The sequence below is a fragment of the Phoenix dactylifera genome, chromosome 12, assembly GCF_051530095.1.
Source record: "Phoenix dactylifera cultivar Ajwa chromosome 12, Ajwa_hap1_PhDact_Kaust_v1.1, whole genome shotgun sequence".
Classification (NCBI taxonomy): Eukaryota; Viridiplantae; Streptophyta; class Magnoliopsida; order Arecales; family Arecaceae; genus Phoenix; species Phoenix dactylifera.
In genome coordinates, this window is record NC_143201.1 from 15,448,835 (window position 1) to 15,469,172 (window position 20,338).

At 40.5% G+C, this 20,338-nt stretch overlaps 1 protein-coding gene and 1 long non-coding RNA gene across 2 annotated transcripts; one reads left to right on the forward strand and one right to left on the reverse strand.

Annotated features, from left to right (window-relative positions):
- Positions 1 to 5,439: 5,439 nt before the first annotated feature.
- On the reverse strand, positions 5,440 to 9,965 carry LOC103717456 (ACT domain-containing protein ACR6-like). The gene is made up of 7 exons (XM_008805853.5): positions 9,551 to 9,965; positions 8,043 to 8,088; positions 7,831 to 7,945; positions 7,655 to 7,722; positions 6,713 to 7,309; positions 6,435 to 6,539; positions 5,440 to 6,331 (listed from the first exon to the last, which is right to left on the reverse strand). Exons 1-7 carry the CDS (start codon positions 9,622 to 9,624, stop codon positions 5,990 to 5,992), a joined length of 1,347 nt encoding a protein of 448 aa, XP_008804075.3. The 5' UTR covers positions 9,625 to 9,965; the 3' UTR covers positions 5,440 to 5,989.
- Positions 9,966 to 15,271: 5,306 nt separating this feature from the next.
- On the forward strand, positions 15,272 to 18,336 carry LOC113463409 (uncharacterized). Its single transcript, XR_003387575.4, has 2 exons — positions 15,272 to 15,847; positions 17,402 to 18,336. It is a non-coding gene; the product is annotated as an uncharacterized LOC113463409 (long non-coding RNA).
- Positions 18,337 to 20,338: the final 2,002 nt, after the last annotated feature.

A 20,338-nucleotide genomic window follows, 5' to 3' on the forward strand; every position in this document is an offset into this window, starting at 1 on the left:
CCAAAACTTGTTCCGAGCTTTTTTTTTAGGCTCAATATAATCCAATTTAAAATATGGACTGACCTTTCTTCCAAATTTTAGTTCCAAAAACTTGTTATAGCAAATGACAGAAAGAATTAAATATTATTTTAATAAATATAGCTCCGAGACAGTAAATACAAAAATAATAAATAGAGCTACACTAGGTTGGTTGACTTGAATGCTTCTTGAAGGCGCTTCACCAACTCTCCGAAGTTGAGGATGTGATCTTTCAGCTCACAATGAAAGCTCTAAAGAATAATTTACTCGTTGAAGCTTTTCTTTTTCTTTCTCTCTTGCTCTTAGTGGATTTGTCTTTGTAGTGCTTGAGCTCATCTTTTCTTTGGTGTTTTCTTGCATTTATACTCTTTGGAGATGGTTGGAACACTTCTAGCCATTAGACAGTTAATAAAGCTGTTAAGAAAAGAAAACAACTGTTTAGGCTCGCAGAAAAAACTAGCCGTTACAATTATTAGGCGAAGAGGGGTCGAGTCATAGATTTCTGGGGTCAACTCATGATCTTTAGGAGTCGGCTCAAGCTTGCTTCTGCTTCAGCTGTGCTTTGCTTTTCGTTTGTGCCACTTAGGGGTCGACTCGAGATTTCCAAGAGTTGACTTGTTGATTTCACGAGTCGACTCTTCAATGGACTGTCTTTTGCTGTTTTCTGTCTTTCCAATATGACCGTTTGGGGGTCGACTAGACTGTTTCTAGGGTCGGCTCTAGTTTTACTCGAGTCGGCTCGTGAATTTAATGGGTCAACTCGCCATTGCAGCAATTTTCTTGGCCCTTTGTTGTTTCTTTGAGACTATTATAGGGTCGTCTCGCAGTCTGTTAAAATCGGCTCGTCAAGATGCTATAGTCAGCAACAGTGTACTGGGGTTAAGTCATTGTAGGCCTAGGGTCAACTCTTGAGGTAGCTCAGGATAAACTTCTGTGCTTATATGTGAGCTTCCAAGGAATATTTTCATAGCTTTTTGAAGTTCACTTTTTGTTGTGGAGCTTCAGATGGATGATCTTTTAAGAGTGGCTAAAGACTTTCTTCTTCTTTATTTTTTAAAATTTTATTACTTAAACTCAAAGCAAATAGATTAGTCAACTTTTAACTTAATTATTTTGCATCATCAAAATCAACCTTTTAGGTTCAATAGATTTGAATGTTCCATTATTCATTTAGTCTTGAGAGGGATATGGTCCATGTTTATTTATATTATAAAATATTCGTTTCAGTATAAATTGTTTACCCCAGGAACAAGATTCTTTGATTAGTCATCATATTTTGAAATGGGTGGTCCTAATCGGGCAGAGGGGGCCTGGCATCAATAATTCGAGTTGTTGGGTTAGATGTACTATCTCTAAGCGGCTCACTGCCCAATGAAATAATTTTTCACAGAATAAGCAACTCAAAGATAATAGATCACATCAACGATTCATTGTGCTAGAATCCCTATTATCAAGTCTAGACTAGCCTTACAAATACTAATATAATATACTTGAACAAGGATATTAGCATTACTATACACAAGCATATACATGTAATATATATGTATGCATGCATGCAATAGAGGTGCTAGGAACTTGGGAAGCAATAAAGAGAAGGCCAGAAGTCAGACGAAGAGGAGGGCTCACTAGGAGACCTTGCTGGTGGGTTGGAGACTAGGTTGGGCTAGGCATAAGAAACCATCAGAATAGGAGGAAAAAATATTTGTTGGACCAGGTCCACCCTCTCGGCAGTGGACCAGTCCAACATGAAGCAACATGCACAACACGACTGTATTGCTCCATTTTTCCTCTTTCTTTTTTTTTTTTCCTCGGTATTTGCGCATGTTGCTCTATTCCATCGCTAAGTTGGTGGACCTAGTAAAACCAATAATTTCTCCAATAAGAGAGGGAGGAGTTTTAGCTCGATGTCATTAGGGTATGTAAGAGGAAAGGAAAGGAGTAGATGAAGTACAAACAATTAAACGCTACCTCCTCTCTTGTGCCTTGTTTTTAACTCAGTGAATGGATCACATTGATTTGTTGTCTCTGTGCTAATACGTGACCTCCAAATTATCTACCACGAATCACATTTGATCGATCCTCGACCTGCATAGAATAAGTCAATAGAATAGCTTTGGTAATTCCAATCGCCAATATGCTACATAGTCCATGAATTGCCAACAACATAAACCTCTAAGTATTTGAAACACCTAAGCAAACCACTCCATGTATCCCAAAGGGCAATGTGTGAAGTGAGATAGCATGGTGAGGTCATATGTTTCTATGGAAAAGTGTTGTGGATAGTCCACCATAATGGTGGTTTTGCATTGTCATGGCATTGATGTGTTAGGTGCAGCTATAGGATGGGAAAGCTTTGTATGGTCACAACCTCTCTAGAGCAACTCGGTAGTTGTTCAGGTATCAATTTCCTTGAAGAGTATGAGCGACCTTCAAACCTCTGCCTCAAGCTCCAGTGGTGATGTTGCTACCACTCAGGCAGCCTCCACATTTTGGATGTCATGGAACTCCCAGAATGTGGAGCTGTTTCAAGGTACTCAAAGTTCACTAAGAAGGTTCTCGCCATTGCTCTCAATCAACCCAGGGAGTACCCTTTATCTGCTGCTCCTATCCAAATGGAATATGATGGAGAGAATATTGATCATTCTAACCTCGGACTATCCCGATCTCCTTAACCTTGGCCATAGCCAAGGTGAATGACTTTGGTACAGACTGATGTCTTATGCTAGTTGGACCAGCTGTGGAGTAACGCCAATGATCATTAAGGGAGCTGCACTTATGGTTTCGACAGCGGTTGTACCAGCACAGTTGTGGACGCATAATCAACGTAATTATCGCCACATGCTTATTGCGAGAAGCCGTTACCATACGGTTAATGCACGATTAGCTGTTATTGCGCAGTTATGGCATTTTTCAATAATTTAGGTAACGGGTGCTGATCTCATCCTATATATAGGGATGATCAGGGACACTGAAAGAACACATTTTTCTTTCGAGTACTCTTCCACTCTCATTCTCTTTTTTTTTCCACTGTTGCTCTAAACCTCCACTAACTTAAGCATTAGAGGGTCCGTCACTGGAAACTTTTTGGCAAGTGGACTTTTTTGTAGGTTGTTTTCTCCTTCCAAAGTAGTGGTGTGGAGCTAACTGCGTCTTGAAACTACTCTTCAACTCTTGACTAACCCACCTTTCTTCTTGGTTTCGGTTGACCTCAGTGCACCTCAGGCGGTGACCAAACTCAACTTAGGTTGTAGCAGCAATGGAATTGAAAACTTATGAACCCAGATATTGGGTTGTGAGTACTCATGTGAGCGTGTGTTTAAACTTACATTGGCTATATACTAGGTAGATCTTGACACTTATATAGGACCAATGAATCTAAATAATACCTTCTAGCTAGCTTTTTAGAATGAGGTACTAGGTTGTTACATATGGTATCAGAGAGGATGCAATTCAAGGCTTATGTGGACTAGGGACACTGCAGCATGAGCCCATTAGGACTGACTATGGGTCAATTGTAGTGCTTGCGATTAGATTTGAATGGATTTGGACTTTTAGCCTGATGAAGATGCTGAACTTAAATGGAGAAAGTATATAAGAATCTATATAGGAATGCATTTAGTTCTATATCAACCAGGGCCGGCCCGAGCCCTAGGCGACCGAGGTAGTCGCCTAAGGTCTCGGGCCAATGATAGGCCTCTGGGAGGTTGACCAAAAGGAAGCAAAGGCCCCATATAAAATGTGAACAGGAGCTGGCTACGGGTCTTCCCCCTTGATGGAAGGGACGTGGAGAGAGTTTTCTGGCCTGCAGAGGGGCAATTTGGGAAGTTGGGGACAGTAGTTTTGTTTTGGGTGGAGAGAGAGAGAGAGAGGAGGGATTTGGTTGGCTTGATACACGTCTGAAGCCACTCGTATCTTTCATCCCTTCTCTTTTTTGGTTTTGGTCTTGGTTTTCCTTCCCTCACATTACTCCTGATCCAGCTGGGCCATCGGGAAGGGATTGGAGATGGACTTCTTGGAGGGTAGAGAAAGAAAAGGAGGGAGGGGGGGTTGAATGGCTGCTATGCTGTGATGTTGCAGTGGCTGCTTGGGTACTCACTTGAAGGGGAGATGGGGGGATGGGACTTTTATTAATTAGATAGAGTGAATTTCCCATAATGCCCCTACTTTTTCTCATAGAGAGGTTCCTTTCTAGACAAATTCTTTTCTTTACCTTGACCATGAAGTGCCATGGGATAATCTTTTCCTAGTCTGCTCTTGCTTGACATGGTAAACAGTACTGCGAAGCATTATCCCAGTTATTTAATCAGTTTTATGGGCCCTTTCTTAAGCATAATTACTTTTCCGTGCTTTCATTCAAAAATTATATTAAACTGAAAAGGCTTTTATCTATCTTTGTTGCTTACATGCATTTTTGTCGAAATAATGTACTTGATGCCTATCTATTTTCATATCTTTTTTCTAAGTATTTTATACTTATTAAAATTTTTTATTATTAAAAAAAAAGCCTTATTCACTGAATCCGCCTTAGGCCTCCAAATGTATTGGGCCGCCCCTGATATCAGGTATATACTGGGTAGATCTTAGATATTTATACAGAATCAAAAAATACTTTCCAACTAGGTGATGTTCGAAGTGGTGGCATAGGATGTCTGTTCTCCATATTTTTCCTGTCCTGTTTGGTTTTATTGGATACTCCATAACCAGTAGTTATCTCAAGATGAACTTTGACGGGACTCACAAGGCGATTGATGTGGCTGCTGCTGGGTTTATAGTTAAGGATGATTTAGCTATTTACTATTGGCAGAATGTATGCCATTATAGGGTGTACAAACTAAGTTTTCTTCTTTTTCCTTCCCACAGCTTTCTGTACGTACTAAGTTTTCCTTTACATTTTTTTTCCAAACTTTTCTGTGCTACTGATTTCAGTGGCTTAATGAAATCGGGTGTCGATGTCTTTGAGCCTCATCTCTTGCTCCAAAAAAAAAAAAAGGCAAAGAAAGTTATATCTATTGAAGGAAAAAGATGCAGTATAATATTTTGAATAATTGAATGTGATTTTAAATTCCTTAAACATGGAATTGGCATTGTTTACTCTAATGATTTTTCTCCTTCAATACACCGTTCAGAGAGGCATTAACTATCCAGTACATTTATACCCATTGTCCATAGGCTGCTTCCAATCTCAGGCTCCCACTGAAGAACATGGCACATTGCCTTCAATCACAAAGGAGACATCACTTGGTCCATTGAACTCAAAATGACTTTCTTCTACGCATGCTTACAAAATATGTTTTTGTTTCTTCTAACTGAGAACCAAATTTATCCTACGAAAAAAGAGGGGAAAAAATGTCAAGCCCTTTGCTTAAGAAACTAATGTTGTATGAAATGGAACCAACAAACCAAAACAAATCATGAACAGGATTTCGTAATGCTTTTTTTGGTAAGATAGAATATGTACATCCTTACAGCCCAAAGTAGAATTTATTTACAAGTCAATAATTACAGAATTCAAGACTAAGATTTCTAGCAGATCACATCATTATATATCATTTATGTTATGTCGAATCACAATAAAAAAACTATTTGTCTTCTTTTACCCCTGTGCCAACTTGACCGACCTTGAGGGAGGGAGTAAACAAGGCCTTGCCGTTTGAGAGGACCCCATGCCCTAAGGCGACTTCCTTCGCTCAACTCGCTTACTTGATAAAGAAAGTGACAACTGAACTATAACTATATTAACCAACCTCACAGCCTATGGTCAAAGAAGTTGATTACCGTCGGGAAAGTCCGTTGGTTCGTGCTCGGTGGGATTAGTTCCACCTACCCCTACGGACTTAAATTTCTTCTAGGAAAATAACCCTCGATTAAGAAGTGAAATTCATTCTTTCTTCTTTTGAAGGTAATGCAACATATTTACAAGTATGTGATTCAGAGATGTGCTGCTCTATGTAATTTATCTTGCCATCTTAGTTCATGAGTAGGATCGGATCAACCGAAAACTGTGAAATGAGCATCCCTTGAAGAAATTCGCAAGGAGGAATCCAGTGGTGCTTGTCTCCTCAGAAGGCTTGGAAGGTAAAGGGCTCTGTTTCACTCTTAGGATCATCTGGCCTGTCTGCCTGCGAATCGAGTCAATTATCTTGGCATCCACAGGGCTGCCTGACATCTCTGAGACAGAGAAAGTGTCCACTGCTTTGCCACCCTTTGTCGAGATCTCCGCTCTTCTGATGCACAGGCCATTCTCCCGGAATATCCGAGTGATATCAGAGAGGAGTCCACTCCTGTCTTCTGTTACTAGTTCCAACTCCAATCCCTGCAAACCAGAGAAATAGTTAAATAGATAGAACTTAGAGAAACATTTAAGCAAATCATATAGAAAATTCATCAGCTTATTCTTGATTTTAGGAAAAACATACCTCTGAGGCTCTCCTCTCGATAGCTGCTTCAAGACACTGGATCAGGCGGTGTCGTTCGGCTTCGGAATTCACCGGGTGCCCATCAATGTGCCTAATGTAGTACTCCTGTAATCAAACAAGATATAACTTCGATAACTCCATGAATTATTATGTTAACCAATGAAAGCAATTGAATAACTAAAGTTTACAACTATCAACACTTCGTTACCAAATCAAAAGAGTCTCAAAATATTTTTGATAGTTGGGATACATCTGCATCAAGGAAGGGCCTTTCAAACCTGATAAGCTTCAGAATTTCCCGTCTTGACTGTTCCATGGAACACCACGTACTGCATGTCTGTGAGAGTGCAGAGAGTATCAAACAAGAGCTTTGGCCGATCCTTGGACCTCAAAATAATGATGGAATAGTCCTTCTCTGTGCAGTCCATGACAGCAACTTGAGGCCTTGACTTCTTGTCCCCTTCTTCCACCAGTCCAACACTCTCATAATCCCTGTCGTCGAACATCATCTGATGTAACCTCCTCTCTGTGTGGGTGCCTCCCATTGAGACTCTCATCTTGGCTCTCCTTGAGTCCTTGTCCCACGTAAGAACATTGAAGAGCAGCTCCTTTACGGTGGAGAGCCTCTTTGGGTCCTCAATTGCACTCCTTGTGGACTCATCAGTCACATGAACTACAGCTGCAGCTCGGGTATTGTGTGTCCAGGCCTCAGCTTTCACTACATTGCACTTGAGGTCTGTGAGTACGGCACAGACTTCAGAGAGTAAGCCAGGCCTGTCGGTGCCCGTTAGCTCGATCGAGGTATATTCGTTCGAGGGCTTTACGCCGACCGAGCTTCTCAGCGATGGTAAGATGCAGGCGTCTGATTCTAGGGACTGCAAGAAAATTATTCAAACCAGTGCAAAAGGAACAAAAGGTCAACATGGGAGGAATGTCGGATCCAAAGCTGAAAGATATCTTTGTTTGAAGGAAGAGAACCATTTCATCCATGTAATGGAAAGAAAAGATGGTACTGATAGAAGTGAGATGCTGTGGAACTATGCCAAATTCTCTCATTGCACAATTTGGATGGTTTGTTCTACATTAGCCCTCTTAACAATGACTCTAAACAATCTGACTTCAAGCATGCAGATATGATTAAAATTATGATGAAGAGCATCTCAGTGATGCCATGGACACACAAGAAGAAAAGGTCACAAAACCACTACTAGTTTGCTTACTTTTTGTATGTAGTTGAGGATCTCTTTGTCCCTGAGTTTGTTCCCATTGCGATCAGTCACATTGAACACTGACATCCCATTAGAAAAAGACAATTAAGTCAGCAAAATTCCATCAAAAGTCATGGTACGAGCTGTCGGGATATTCTTCGAAGTATATACATGGTGGAAAAGCCTACCATCCATGAACCAATTTCCATCAGATGATACGTATGCTTTGGTGACTATGAGGTTGAGATCTGTGAGGACTTGTACAACTTCTAGGAGGATTCCATGTTTATTTACACTATCCACCTATTAGAAGAGGAATAACAATTTAGAGTACTAATCTAGATTGCAGGTTCCCTATTAATAGCTTACGTACAAAGTCATCAGAGGATTCCAACTTTACCTGAATAACAGTTGCATCATCTGAAGCGTCGTTGTCAATGACAACCCTGAAGGAAATTAAAAAGAAAGGAAGAGGTTAGTTGGAAGAAACTTGTAGAAACTAACAAGAGATCTCTCAAAAGGATGGTAGATTTAGAATAATTCATAGGATGAGAAGGTAGGGGAAAGGGGTAAAAAGTACAGAAGTAAACTGTGCAGATAGACTATGCAACTAGTAAAAGTAGAGAGAGAGAGAGAGAGGATTGAGAAGATCAAAATAATCAAAAGAATGCTCATTAGGTAACAAAGATGGGAAAACATCAAACAAGGTTTACAATCAGTATCAGATTGTAAGCAATGACTACAATAATTGGAAACAAGAAATGAAAGTAATGATATAAGATGCACACATGCATGCAGATAAAATATAAACTATGAAGGGCTTGTTTGGATATTTTTATGGAAATATTCTATAAAAATCTGATTTGTTGGCCTACAGAGCTCACATCTTCTAAGAACCCACCAAAATTTTAGCCTAAATTCCAGACTGTAGGTTTATTTTCAGGTTGGAGGGTGTCGAGTTGATACAGGGCTATGCTTAAATAGGCTTTCTACCATGCATCCGTAGAAAATTCAGCCAAATCCTACTGAAGTATCCAAACAAACCCAGAAAAAGATATTTTTTACAATTAAAAAAGAGATAAGGCCAGGAAATAAGAGAACATATGATTCCAGATACAAGATTGAGCAAGGTAGAGAATCACAAACAAGGGGAGAAATAGAAACTCTACATCAAATTATAACATTGCTCCATAAAATAAAACAGAGACCTGAAACAGCCAATTCATAAACCATGTTTAAGGACAACCTCGATAGAAACCATAAGGAAAGCAAAAAATCCTCATAATACCATTGAGAAAAAACTATAGGAAAAATATTTAAAATATTAATTGGAAGAAGCCATTAGCTGAGAAAACAAAACAAGGTTCCTTCTGAACAACAGCACAGTAAACAAAAAATCCTGGAAAAAATAATCCAGAAAACCATTATCACAGCAGAAAATTGTGGTAATTATCTTGAAAACAATAAATTCAAATGAAACAGCCAAAGAAGGTATTGAAAGAAAAAGGTAAAAAATTTGCAGATAAACCTCCTACAGGTTACCTCCGGCATTCAAAGCACAGTAAAACCTGGTTTAAATCCTCGTGAAAACCTACAATTCCAAATAAAACAGACCCAATTCTAAACTTCAAAAAAATTCAACATTCAACAGAAGATAATCATGATAATAAACCTTGAGAAAATAAAATGCACCCGAATCCCCAAAAATTCAAGAGAAACTGAAACTTAGGCTTGAAAGAAACTATCCAAGACATATTTCAATCAAAACCAGCACAAATCAGTAGGAAACCATCCAAAAGAATAAAAGAGAAACTCATATCTAATTCTAATTAAAACAAGTCAGTACGTTAACTAAAACCACAAAAACCGGAAATGAAATCCTTGAGAAAAATCCCATAAACCGCTCACCTTGGGGGGTTCATCTTCCTGATTAGCTTCGCATACTCATCATCATCGGCGTCGACCACCTGAGAACTCCCCATTAGGCCCAACAAGATCGCAACTTTAACCAAACCCGGAACAGGGGAGGTCTTCTTCTCTTTCAATCTATATTGGGAGGAAGCAGAATAGAAACAGGGGAGAATATAAAGAAACAGAGCCCATTAGAAGGAAGATAAAGGAGCAAGGGAGGGGACAAAAGTGATGGGCCCTTTCCTATGGAAAGGGCGGCCTCTCCTCCTATTCCAAAGAAGAAGAAGAAGAAGAGAAACAGGGGAGGATATACCGAAACAGAGGAGAGGAGGAGGGAGGAGATAGAAACAGGGGAGGTGGGAGGGAGAACAAAAGGAGAGGCGTTTCTTTGAGGGAATGACAGCCTAAGCTTAGCGGTCTATGACCGGCCTCGCAACGAGATTTCCAGCGCAGGAAATTCCGGGCAGTGCTGCCCTGATGACGTGGCACTTTATGGTTGGCTCGGGAAGGTGGGAAATAAAGCTGGCCTTGCCTAAAAAGGGAAGAGATCCGGTCTTTTAGCTGAGCCTAACGGTCTGGATAGATGACCGCCCGGCTTGGATTTAGTTTGCTTAGATGAATGAGAAAATATTTAGGATTTCACATTTCCACATTTCGCTCATGATTTAGCAAATTGGGTGATTCTTGCTATTAAAAGAATTCTTTATTTCTTTTCTATTTTTTCTTCCTTTCAAGAATGAAATATAATGTTTTTATAGTCTTGTATGGATTTAGAATGGCATGGTCATAGTAAAGTTAATTGTTATTCTTAAATTGTGCATGAAGGCTTCAATCATGTAATACGCCCTACCTTTTTAGTTAATATTGCATCATTGATCAAACTAATTAAATTTTTATATATTTTTACATGTAACGGCTAATACTAAAATCTTACCAAAACAACTAAATAAATTTCTTTTCAAAATCCCTATCCCATTTTTCCATAAATATGTGTCTATATCTCGAAAGCAATCAATAGCATGTCTGTTGTCATAGCTTGAGATGGAATTATAAGAAGAAGAAAAAATCATGATTAATAGTATTTTTTTTCCTCAAATAGTCTCCATATTTGTCTACTTATAAGAGGAATTTAATCCGAAAAATGAACCTAGCTTAAATATTAGATAACTTTTTCACAAAAAAGATGGTGATACCAACATTGGTTTAAATCCTTGATTTCTTTGTAGCAAAGGGGGATGCCAAGTAATTAAGCAATTACAAGTTAGCACTAGATAAGAATAACTAGCTAGTGAGAATTTAGTGTTTTTTTTTTCCTTGTGTGTGTGCCAGAGAGAGAGAGAGAGAGAGAAACTAGGTGAATTTAGGCAAATATAACAAAAATATTGTATACAAATGATTATAGGAGCCAGAAACATAAAAACTTAGAATGTCTCCTTTTATAATTCCTGTTGGGGGAAAAAATAGACCACCCCACACGTATAATTAAAGCACCCAAATCTGACAACAAGCCTGAGCTCACCATGCAGGCCGAGCCTAGAAGGCCGAGCCGAGCTCAGAAGACTGAGCCGAGCCGAGCTCATCATGCAGGCCGAGCCAAGCTCATCATGCAGGCCGAGCTCAGAGAGCCAAGCCGAGCTCAAAAGGCTGCCGAGCTCATCCATGCTGCCGAGCTCCGAAGACCGAGCTCATCCAGGCTGCCGAGCACAGAAGGCTGCCGAGACCAGAAGGCTGCCGAGCTCAGAAGGCCGAGCTCCGCAGGCCGAGACTAGAAAGCTACCGAGCTCAGAAGGCTGCCGAGCTCAGAAGGCCGAGCACAGAAGGCCGAGCACAGAAGGCTGCCGAGCTCAGAAGGCCGAGCTGACCTCAGAAGGCCGACCTCGTCGTCTATATGCTGCGGCCATGCCCTGCAGCAGCCTTACCGCACCATGCTTTACTTGCCGGCCACGCCACGACATATCAATCAGGGACCATACCCTGCTACGACTGCGAACACCTCACCATTCCCAAGAATGTACTACACTGTACGCCACAAGCAAGCTCTTGCTGCACGCAACCTCCTCCCATGATGGGAACGGGCCATCCACGGCAACTCATTACTTCACACGCCCACGTCCAATCGTGACGGTAACCCATTAATTCGCCCAGTCACATCACAGGTAACCCTGCCACTCTCCCTATAAAAGGGGAGCTTCTCCCTCTAAAAGGGCTGGAGGCTTCTTCCTCCCAAGGGAGGCTTCGGACTTGGAAATACAGTCCCTCTCCTTCTCCAAAATTAAGCCCCCCTTTGACTTAGGCATCGGAGGGCCGGCGCCGGAAAAGCCCGGCCACCGGCTTCTTGCAGGTCCCCCGGAGGACGCCGCTCGCCGACGGATCGCCGTCCGCCAGTGTTCGCCGGAGCTTCTCCTCCTCCTCGGTTCGCGGCCGCCCCCGGGTCCAATTTCCAGCAACAGTTGGCGCTAGAGGAAGGGAGGACGCCGCTCGCCGACGGATCGCCACCCGCCAGTGTTCGCCGGACCTCCTCCTCCTCCTCGGTTCGCGGCCGCCCCCGGGTCCAATTTCCAGCAACAGTTGGCGCTAGAGGAAGGGCGGACGCCGCTCGCCGACGGATCGCCGCCCGCCGACGGATCGCCGCCCGCCAGTGTTCGCCGGACCTCCTCCTCCTCCTCGGTTCGCGGCCGCCCCCGGGTCCAATTTCCAGCAACAGTTAGCGCTAGAAGAAGGGCGGACGCCGCACGCCGATGATCCACCGCCCACCGTTCTCGCTCACAGGCCCCCCCGGAGGACACCGCCAGACGACGAACCGCCGTCCGCCGATTCTCCCGCCGGAGCTCCTCCTCCTCGGTTTGCGGCCGCCCCCGGGTCCAATTTCCAGCAACAATTCCTAATTCAGATTTCCTGGCTGTGGTTATAACAACTGGCTTGTTTCAGTCATCCACTTTTCAATTGTTTGGACCAAGGCGGTTCAACCAACGGCCCGGTGGAGCAAATCCTTTACCGGTCTAGTTAGACCGAGCTCGACCGGACCTTTCAAGTGCCCAAAAGTCGAAATACCTGCCGGTACAGTGGTATGTAACCAGATGCTTCACCCAAAGACGATCCTTGCTTAGGTGGCTAAATTTTGACCACATGTCATTTATCAAAAAAAAAAATTAATGAAGCCGTTACTCTCGACACGGCCCCAACCAACTGGAGCCAAAATCTCAAACACCCAAGCACTAAATTCCTTCAATCATAAAATGCCAAGTAAGAGAGTACACATCACTCTCACTTAACTTTCGCGTTTTGTTTGCATGAATTTAGTGTTTGGTGTTCGAGTTGATACGTCCGGATGGTTGATGGGTGGGTAACCAAGTGTCGTACCGCCGTCCTGTCTCCCGGGTTCGAGCGCACGGCGTTAGCACACGTCACGCGCCGACGACACCGTCGCGTTCCAGCTGGACACATGACGGCGTCCCCGCGAAATATCTTACGGTGGGCCCCGACGGACTAGACCCAAAGTTTTGGGCCCACCAGGGTGGTATTCTCCTATTAAATTGGGGGCTTACGAGGCGTGAGAAGGGCTTGGCTGGTGGCCTAACGGAATTGGTGGGGCCCTGCCCCCACGAAAATATTCTTGACGTGGGGCGGCTGGGGTGAAGGTGCTTTCCTGAAAAAAAGAAATTTTTTTGTGGACACTACCATCTTAGACACACAAAAGGGACAAGCTGATGTGGCACCACCTCCCCTCTGGGGCTCGTAGTCGGTGCTTTGGTTTAGGTCTGTTTAGTGTATGTCTTTTTTCTTTTTTAAACTTTACTCACAAGCGCAAGTGGGATGCTCATGCGTGTTGTCCATGAGGCAAAGATATAAGGATTTGGTGGGAAAAAGGCCGAGAATATGGATGAGAACTTAGGAGAGGTGACACTCGTGGTGGTCTCCAAATATGGCAATGATACCAGGGCAAAGGGAGAAGAGAGTATGAGGTTAAAAAGTTTGGGAGATTTGAAGGCTAGCCCTTTGTTTAGGTGCAATACTGTTGAAGCTAGCCCATATTGGTCTTACAAGTTACAACCAAGTTTTTTCGCATTAGTGTTGGGCATGTATTTAGGAAATCTCGGCAATTGTGAAAATGATACATCTCAAGATAATCCCTAAGCTAATATTTTCTTACCCACTTTTACCATTTTAAATTTAAATAATTCTTTAATAATAAAAATATAAATTTATTATTTGTAGGTAATTCTTAATCTTGATGCTACATGTTGATTGACATTTCGATATCAACCATCTTGGAAAATCTTGATTCCTTTTCAACTTCTCTTTTTCTCATTTGGTCATCATCCACCAAAGTCGAGAAACACGATATCTCATCTTTATTTTTTTGTAAAAGATATCTTATCTTTGCAAAACCTATTTATGTTTGTCATTGTTAGCTAGCACGAGCTATTTGCTCAAAAGTATATAACTGAGGTTCATAGGGAGGTCTGTTCCACAAGCCATGGTGCATCTTTAACATTTGAAGCTTCTGGTTGAGGAACTAGATGGACTGTCAAACCTTTCATTTCTTTTACATTGCTTTTCTCAAAAAGATTGAAAGAAAAGACAAATAACATTTTTGAATTCCTATTAGGATTGATTGTCTCAAATTATATGTTTTTCCCTTTCATTTTCTCTTGACTCTATAATAAATGGTGTTAGACAAATTCAAAGAAACAAGTTTCAATTATGGTCCTATTTAAGGTCAATAATAGTAGTTTTCTATCCTTCTCTCGTATAGATTTTCAATTATGATCCCAACTAAGGTCAATCATGGTAGTTTTCCATCCTTCTCTTACAAAGAGTTTTAGTTATGCTCTTAAGTAAAGTCATTCATGGTAGTTAGCCATCTCTCTTTTGTATAGAATTCCATTAGGGTCCCAAACCTACCAGTACATATTCTCGAGCACATTCTTTTATCAAAGTCAACAACACCCACTAATCTCCTAGCCTAGAATTGGCAAGAATTATGGACTTTACAGCCATACCTTTATTCACTTTAATAACTCCAAATTTTCAAGTTTTGATCCATCAACTTAGCTTTTTCTTACCAAAAATTAAAGAAAAATCTTTTTTTTAAAAAAAGAAAAATTGCGAATGCCACCAAATCTAGCAGAAATAAAGACATTCCTCCAAATATAGAGGTAAGAGTTAAGGCATCATTAATCGGCTCCTCTTAATCCAAACCCCTTGTGCTCCAGCCATAAAGCTACATCCTAGAGTCATTAGTGTTCTATAAGCCTGATTAGTTATCACATCTAAGTGGGATCATGAGCATGAATAAAGTCTTCAAGAAGAGGTTATTAATTTAGTAAGAAAAGTAGAAGGAGTTGGTTATTTTTGATTTATGGCTCTTCAAAGCCTCAAAAGAGGTAGGTGTGAAATGGTCCATGAGAGCCCCCACTCATGAGTGCAGGCTTTTGAAAGAGATTTGGCCTGTCTTCAGCATCGTGTGCCGCTTCAATGCTCCGAATCCATCTGATGGCGTCACCCGCGTGGGGGATTACGACGATGACCACTGCGTGAGAACAAGTACGCGGATGATGCCGTCGCAATCATTTGCATTTCGTATCAATTTGTGCGTCAACTTGAGATTGTGGCCTGGTGGCCTTCCAAGCATGCGATTGCGACAATTCGGACCAAGCTCGGACAGCGAAGCTGGTGTGTTGGATTCGTGGCTACCACGAATCCATCGGAAATCCAGTTGGGCCACCCATTCGGTGTCCTGGGTCTTGTGTCCAAAGTTCAACCACAAATCAACCATTCACCCATGGCATAAATTGGGGCTCGGCTGGATGGTGTTGGTGGCTATCTTGCCTTCCTGTCGCCCCTGATAGCACGGTATGCCTCCGCTGATCTGTTCTGACAATACAGATAAATGTCTCTTATCTTTCGTCAGTCGAACCACTTTACGGTTCAATGCTTGTATGTATTCCTTTCGGCGGGTAGCTATTTAGAAAAGTTTATTTCTGATGCCCCCTTGGCTAAATGCTTGTATTCCTTCACTCAACCTTGGCTTGATAGGCTTAGCACGATACTACGGTTCTTCAGGCTCGATTTGGCATGGTTCACCACGTTCCTTTGATCTTTTGGTTTGTTATAGTTTAATCTACTCTCGTCCTTTCCCTACAAGCTGGGTATCTCTCCCTCCGAGTCGTGCAAGAACTAGAAGGTCTCACGGGGATTGGGACAACTATCCAAACTCCAGCACTGATCAGGTGAGAAAGAAGACCGAAATAGACCTTCTAGAAAGGTCTATGATCCTACCGGAATAGAAAGGTACACTTAAATGTATTGAAATGAAGTTCTATACTATCAAGTATGATCCATTTCATTAAAAATATCTAAAAATCTAAAATCATATATTTTTATGATCTTTAAAATATACATCAAGTAGATGCAAAAATATATGTCTATATAGTAATGCTATTATATGCATGGGTGAATAGCTTGTTTTTTGGTCCGCAGCCATCCATGTTTATTGGATTTTTTAGATATGGGCACAAGATGGTTTAAAGGGCTGGCATAATTTTGCATTTGGCATCCATCCTAATGAGAAATTATTAGGTAGAAAAAGTTTGCCTGTTAGGATTATAGGCCATCCAATGATAACTTGCCACATCATCCATTCGGAATAAAAAAAGCTCCAACAATTTTTAAACCCATCTTTGGTTAACCATGGTTGATTGTCACATGAATGCCATGTGTGATCAATAGGAAACAATATTTTTCAGCTAAAAAAAAAGGAGAGGCTGAGAAACCCTAAACCTAGTCATCGCCTCTTCCTAGCCCACCACCGGACCTTAGCTCCATAAGACCGACCTCCTCCCTCCTTGGACCTAGACACCACCACTGACCTTTGGCTCGGCCCCCATCGCCGCCTCGCAACATTTGTTGACTCCTTACCAAGCAATCGTTCTCTACAAATTTGCTAGCTCGATCTCTTTAAGCCCCATCTGTAGGTACTGGTTAAAATAAGAGCAGACATTAGAATTGTTGATGAATGGTCCTTTCCTATTGTTCAAAAACTGATAGAGGTATGGGAGAGTCCCATCAATATAGGCATTCCATCTTGATTGGTTTTCTTTGTTCCTTTGCTGCTTCTTTTTTGGTACATGCTCCTTTGCTTCTTGATTTTGTCTCTCACCTCCATCTCGACCTTAGTTGTCCCTTTGATTACCTACCAGTTCCAGACTTCCTGTTGTCAAGCCCATCTCTAGCCCATACCTTCAGATCCATTGGCTCCCATGGCCATAGAAATTTGAAATCCCAAATATACGTCAATAAAACACTCAAACCTCAATTCCTTGAAGGACAGACCTCAACTAGTGTTGCTAAACTAGACAAAAGGAATTTGGAATCTTTGTTACAACACCATGAATAATGAATCCGAACTGTTTTTCCTTCCACTAGACTAATTACTATTTTTTTCAACTAAAACACAGATATAGTGAAAATATTTCCTGAATCTTTATCCTTGAATTATTCATGATTTTTTCCATAGCCAAATGGCAGATCTTTATGGGTAGAAATTTATTTACTCGTGAGAAGATACTTTGCCATGTTGTAAACCTTGATTATGAATGCAATGTGCTTTTTCTAAAAAAAATTCTTTTGGAATTGGTATAATCTCATCTATTCAAATAATATTTCAGGGATATTTTTTCTCTATCTTTTTATGTGGCTAGATCCTAATTTTGCTTTTTCCTATTTCTTCTCTGCAATTATCTGCCCTACTTCTGCTTTTTCCTATATAACTGATGTATTTTCAACTTGTAATTTAATATTTTCTTTCTGAAAACTGAGCTATAATATTTATGATTAACACTACAGTGATAGAGAGCTCTTGTTGTACTCCACAATGGGTTGGAGATGCTATTTTTCTTGCCAATGATGGAGGTGCCGTTTATATTGATAGTAAGGGAGAAGTGGAAGCTACATCTGTCCATGAGATGGATGAAAATGTGAATATTTTTACTGTTGTTTTAAAGCATAAGGTGCATGGCAAGTGAAGCCTTGTTATGGTAGGTTGAGCATAGTGAAGAGGAGGCCTAAAAATTATATTGTGATTATGCTCATCACTTTGATTTTAGTGTTAGAAGGGAGAAGTAATATTGCTTCACCAAGATAAACAAAATTATACAAAAGGACTATTGTTACTAAAGGAAGGATTGAAGGATGATACTTACCTAATAAGACAAATACACTTGGCCTGATACTAGAACTAATTGCAAAGCAATGGTTCATTTTATAGTTGATGAGCTAGGGTAATGGAAGATAACTAGATTACTTTCTAAACACAATCATCACCTGGCTAAACTGGAGGAAAGGCATTTGTTGAGGTCTGAACGGTCTTTACTTCTCATTAACTTCTGAGAAGTAATGGATTCAATGGTGGATCTAGAATTTCGAGCAATTAATGCCTTATCTTATATGGTTGAAGAAGGGGGTAAAATTGAAAATGTGGGATTTATAAAATGTGATTGTTATAATTATGTTGATATTTAGAAAATGATGCTACTTGAAACTGGAGACTCTCAAAGTCTAGTAAGCCATTTCAAGCATATGACAAATCAAGAGGGCATGTTTTATTGGGATGTGCAAATTGATCGAAAGGGTAGAATGACAAACGTTTTTTTGGAGGGATGGGAGATTTAGAATCGACGATGATTGTTTTCAGATGTAATGGATTTCGAAACTACTTATCACATAAACAGATGTAACTTAATTTGTGCACCATTTATGGGGGTTAACCACCATTAGCAAAATATCATGTTTGGGTGTGCTTTCTTGTTAGATGAGATAACAACATCCTTCATATAGTTGTTTAAGACATTCTTAGAGTCAATGGGTGATCGATCGGGCAATGCTTTAAATGACTCTCTGAGCTTTTGATGTAACTGGAAAAGAAACAATACAAGAGATCATAATTGTGATTAGCTTTTTTTTACGAAAAGCAATTGAAGATGTGTTTCCAAATACACACCATCACCTTTATTTATAGAATATCTATGAGAATGTGGTCTCATTTGGGTAGCTTTCATTTTGGTCACCCTTTCCGATAGTTGTTTAACAAATATTTGCAGAGATGTTAATCATAAGTGGAATTTGAAGAAACATAGGCTAGGATGTTTTCTGAGTATAATTCCTAAGATCACAAGTGGCTTAATAGTCTATATAAGCTTCGTCAAAGGTGACACAAGGCTCTTAACGAAGATACTTTCAATGATGGCATTAAATCATCTCAAAGGAGTGAGAGTACTGTTAATGTCTTAAATGGCATAGCTGATAAATCAATATTTCTCACAAAGTTTGTACTTGCCTTCGAAAAGTTAGTTAAAGGTTAGTGTAGAAATGAATATGAAGAGGATTTTCGTTGTGCTCAAAGTGCCTCTACACGAGCAATCAAACATAGCGAGATTTCGAAGAATATATCCAAAGTTTATACACATAAAATATATAAGTTATTTGAGGAGTTTCTTGAGTGTTGTGGTGCAGCATCATGCCATAAAATTCCATGTGATACTTTGCTCACATGCTTTAAAAGTGTTAAACAAAAAAATGCACATAGAATTCTAGAAAGTTATAAACGAAAATGGTAGATGAAAGATGCTAGAAAAAGGATGTATAAATTGAAGCAAGATGAGCCATCACAGCAGTAGTCCACCACTAAGGCGGAACCGATTTATTGCAATTGTCCAATGAGATATTCTTGTAACCTTGTATTGTTGAGCCAAGGGCACGAGGAATCAAGGAGAATTCTTTGGGATTCTCCTGAGGTGAGAGCAAAAAAAACTTAGAAGTAGTTTCCTCAAAAGGTTGAGTGTAGATGTACATTCTTATATAGGAACTAAAAAAATAGTTAAAGAAGATGACATTGGCAGCGGTGAGGATGATGAGGCTCCATTATTAAATCCCCCATACGTGAGGTCCAAAGTAGTTTCAGATGATAGAATTAAAGGCCATTTTGAGAAGCATAAAGAAAAGTTCACCCCAAGAACAAATAAGTAAATAACAATTCATTTTAGCATCTTGTTGCTTGTTAGTAATTAATTTTTGAATATTTTTTTTAAATGTTTAAATAGCTTGTTCTTGATGGAGTCTACTTTTATGGTGTAGAAAAAGAAAAGAAGGGTGCTAGGTCTTCTTCACATATCTAAGAATCTATTGCTCAACCAAGTGCCTTGCTAGATGCTCCAATAACACCATCCCTAACTGCCCCCAAATATCACATCCATTATTTCCTTTGTTAAATCAAGTATGTCTTTTTTTTTGCATCTACTCCCTTTTTGGGGTATAATAGAATTAAAACATTATTATGTATGTTGGTATATCTAAGTAATTTCTATCCACCAAACTATTTGTGCTGGATGCATAATTAGACATCACAACTGCCATCACAAGTCCCTTCATAGGTAAATTTTCAAAAGGAAGATAAAATGACAGAATCTGATGCAGAAAATATATTTGGTTACCTTATTTCTATTTTTTCTTTTAAACAACTTTCGTGAATTCTAAAAAAAGTATAGGTGAAAAATTTTAACTTCCACTTCTTTTAAAAGTGAATTCTCACCCCTCTCCTCCCGACCCTTCTTTAACTGCCCGACCTTGCCCTTGGCCATATCACTCCTACACGACTGCATCAATCTTCAATCCTTGCTAGCTACTTCTCCACTCGACGCCGAGCTATTGCTTTTCCTTGGCCATGCCGTTGGCCCCATCCCCCTTCATCTCCCTCTTTCTCTGCCGCTCCCTCGATCGTTTTTCCTC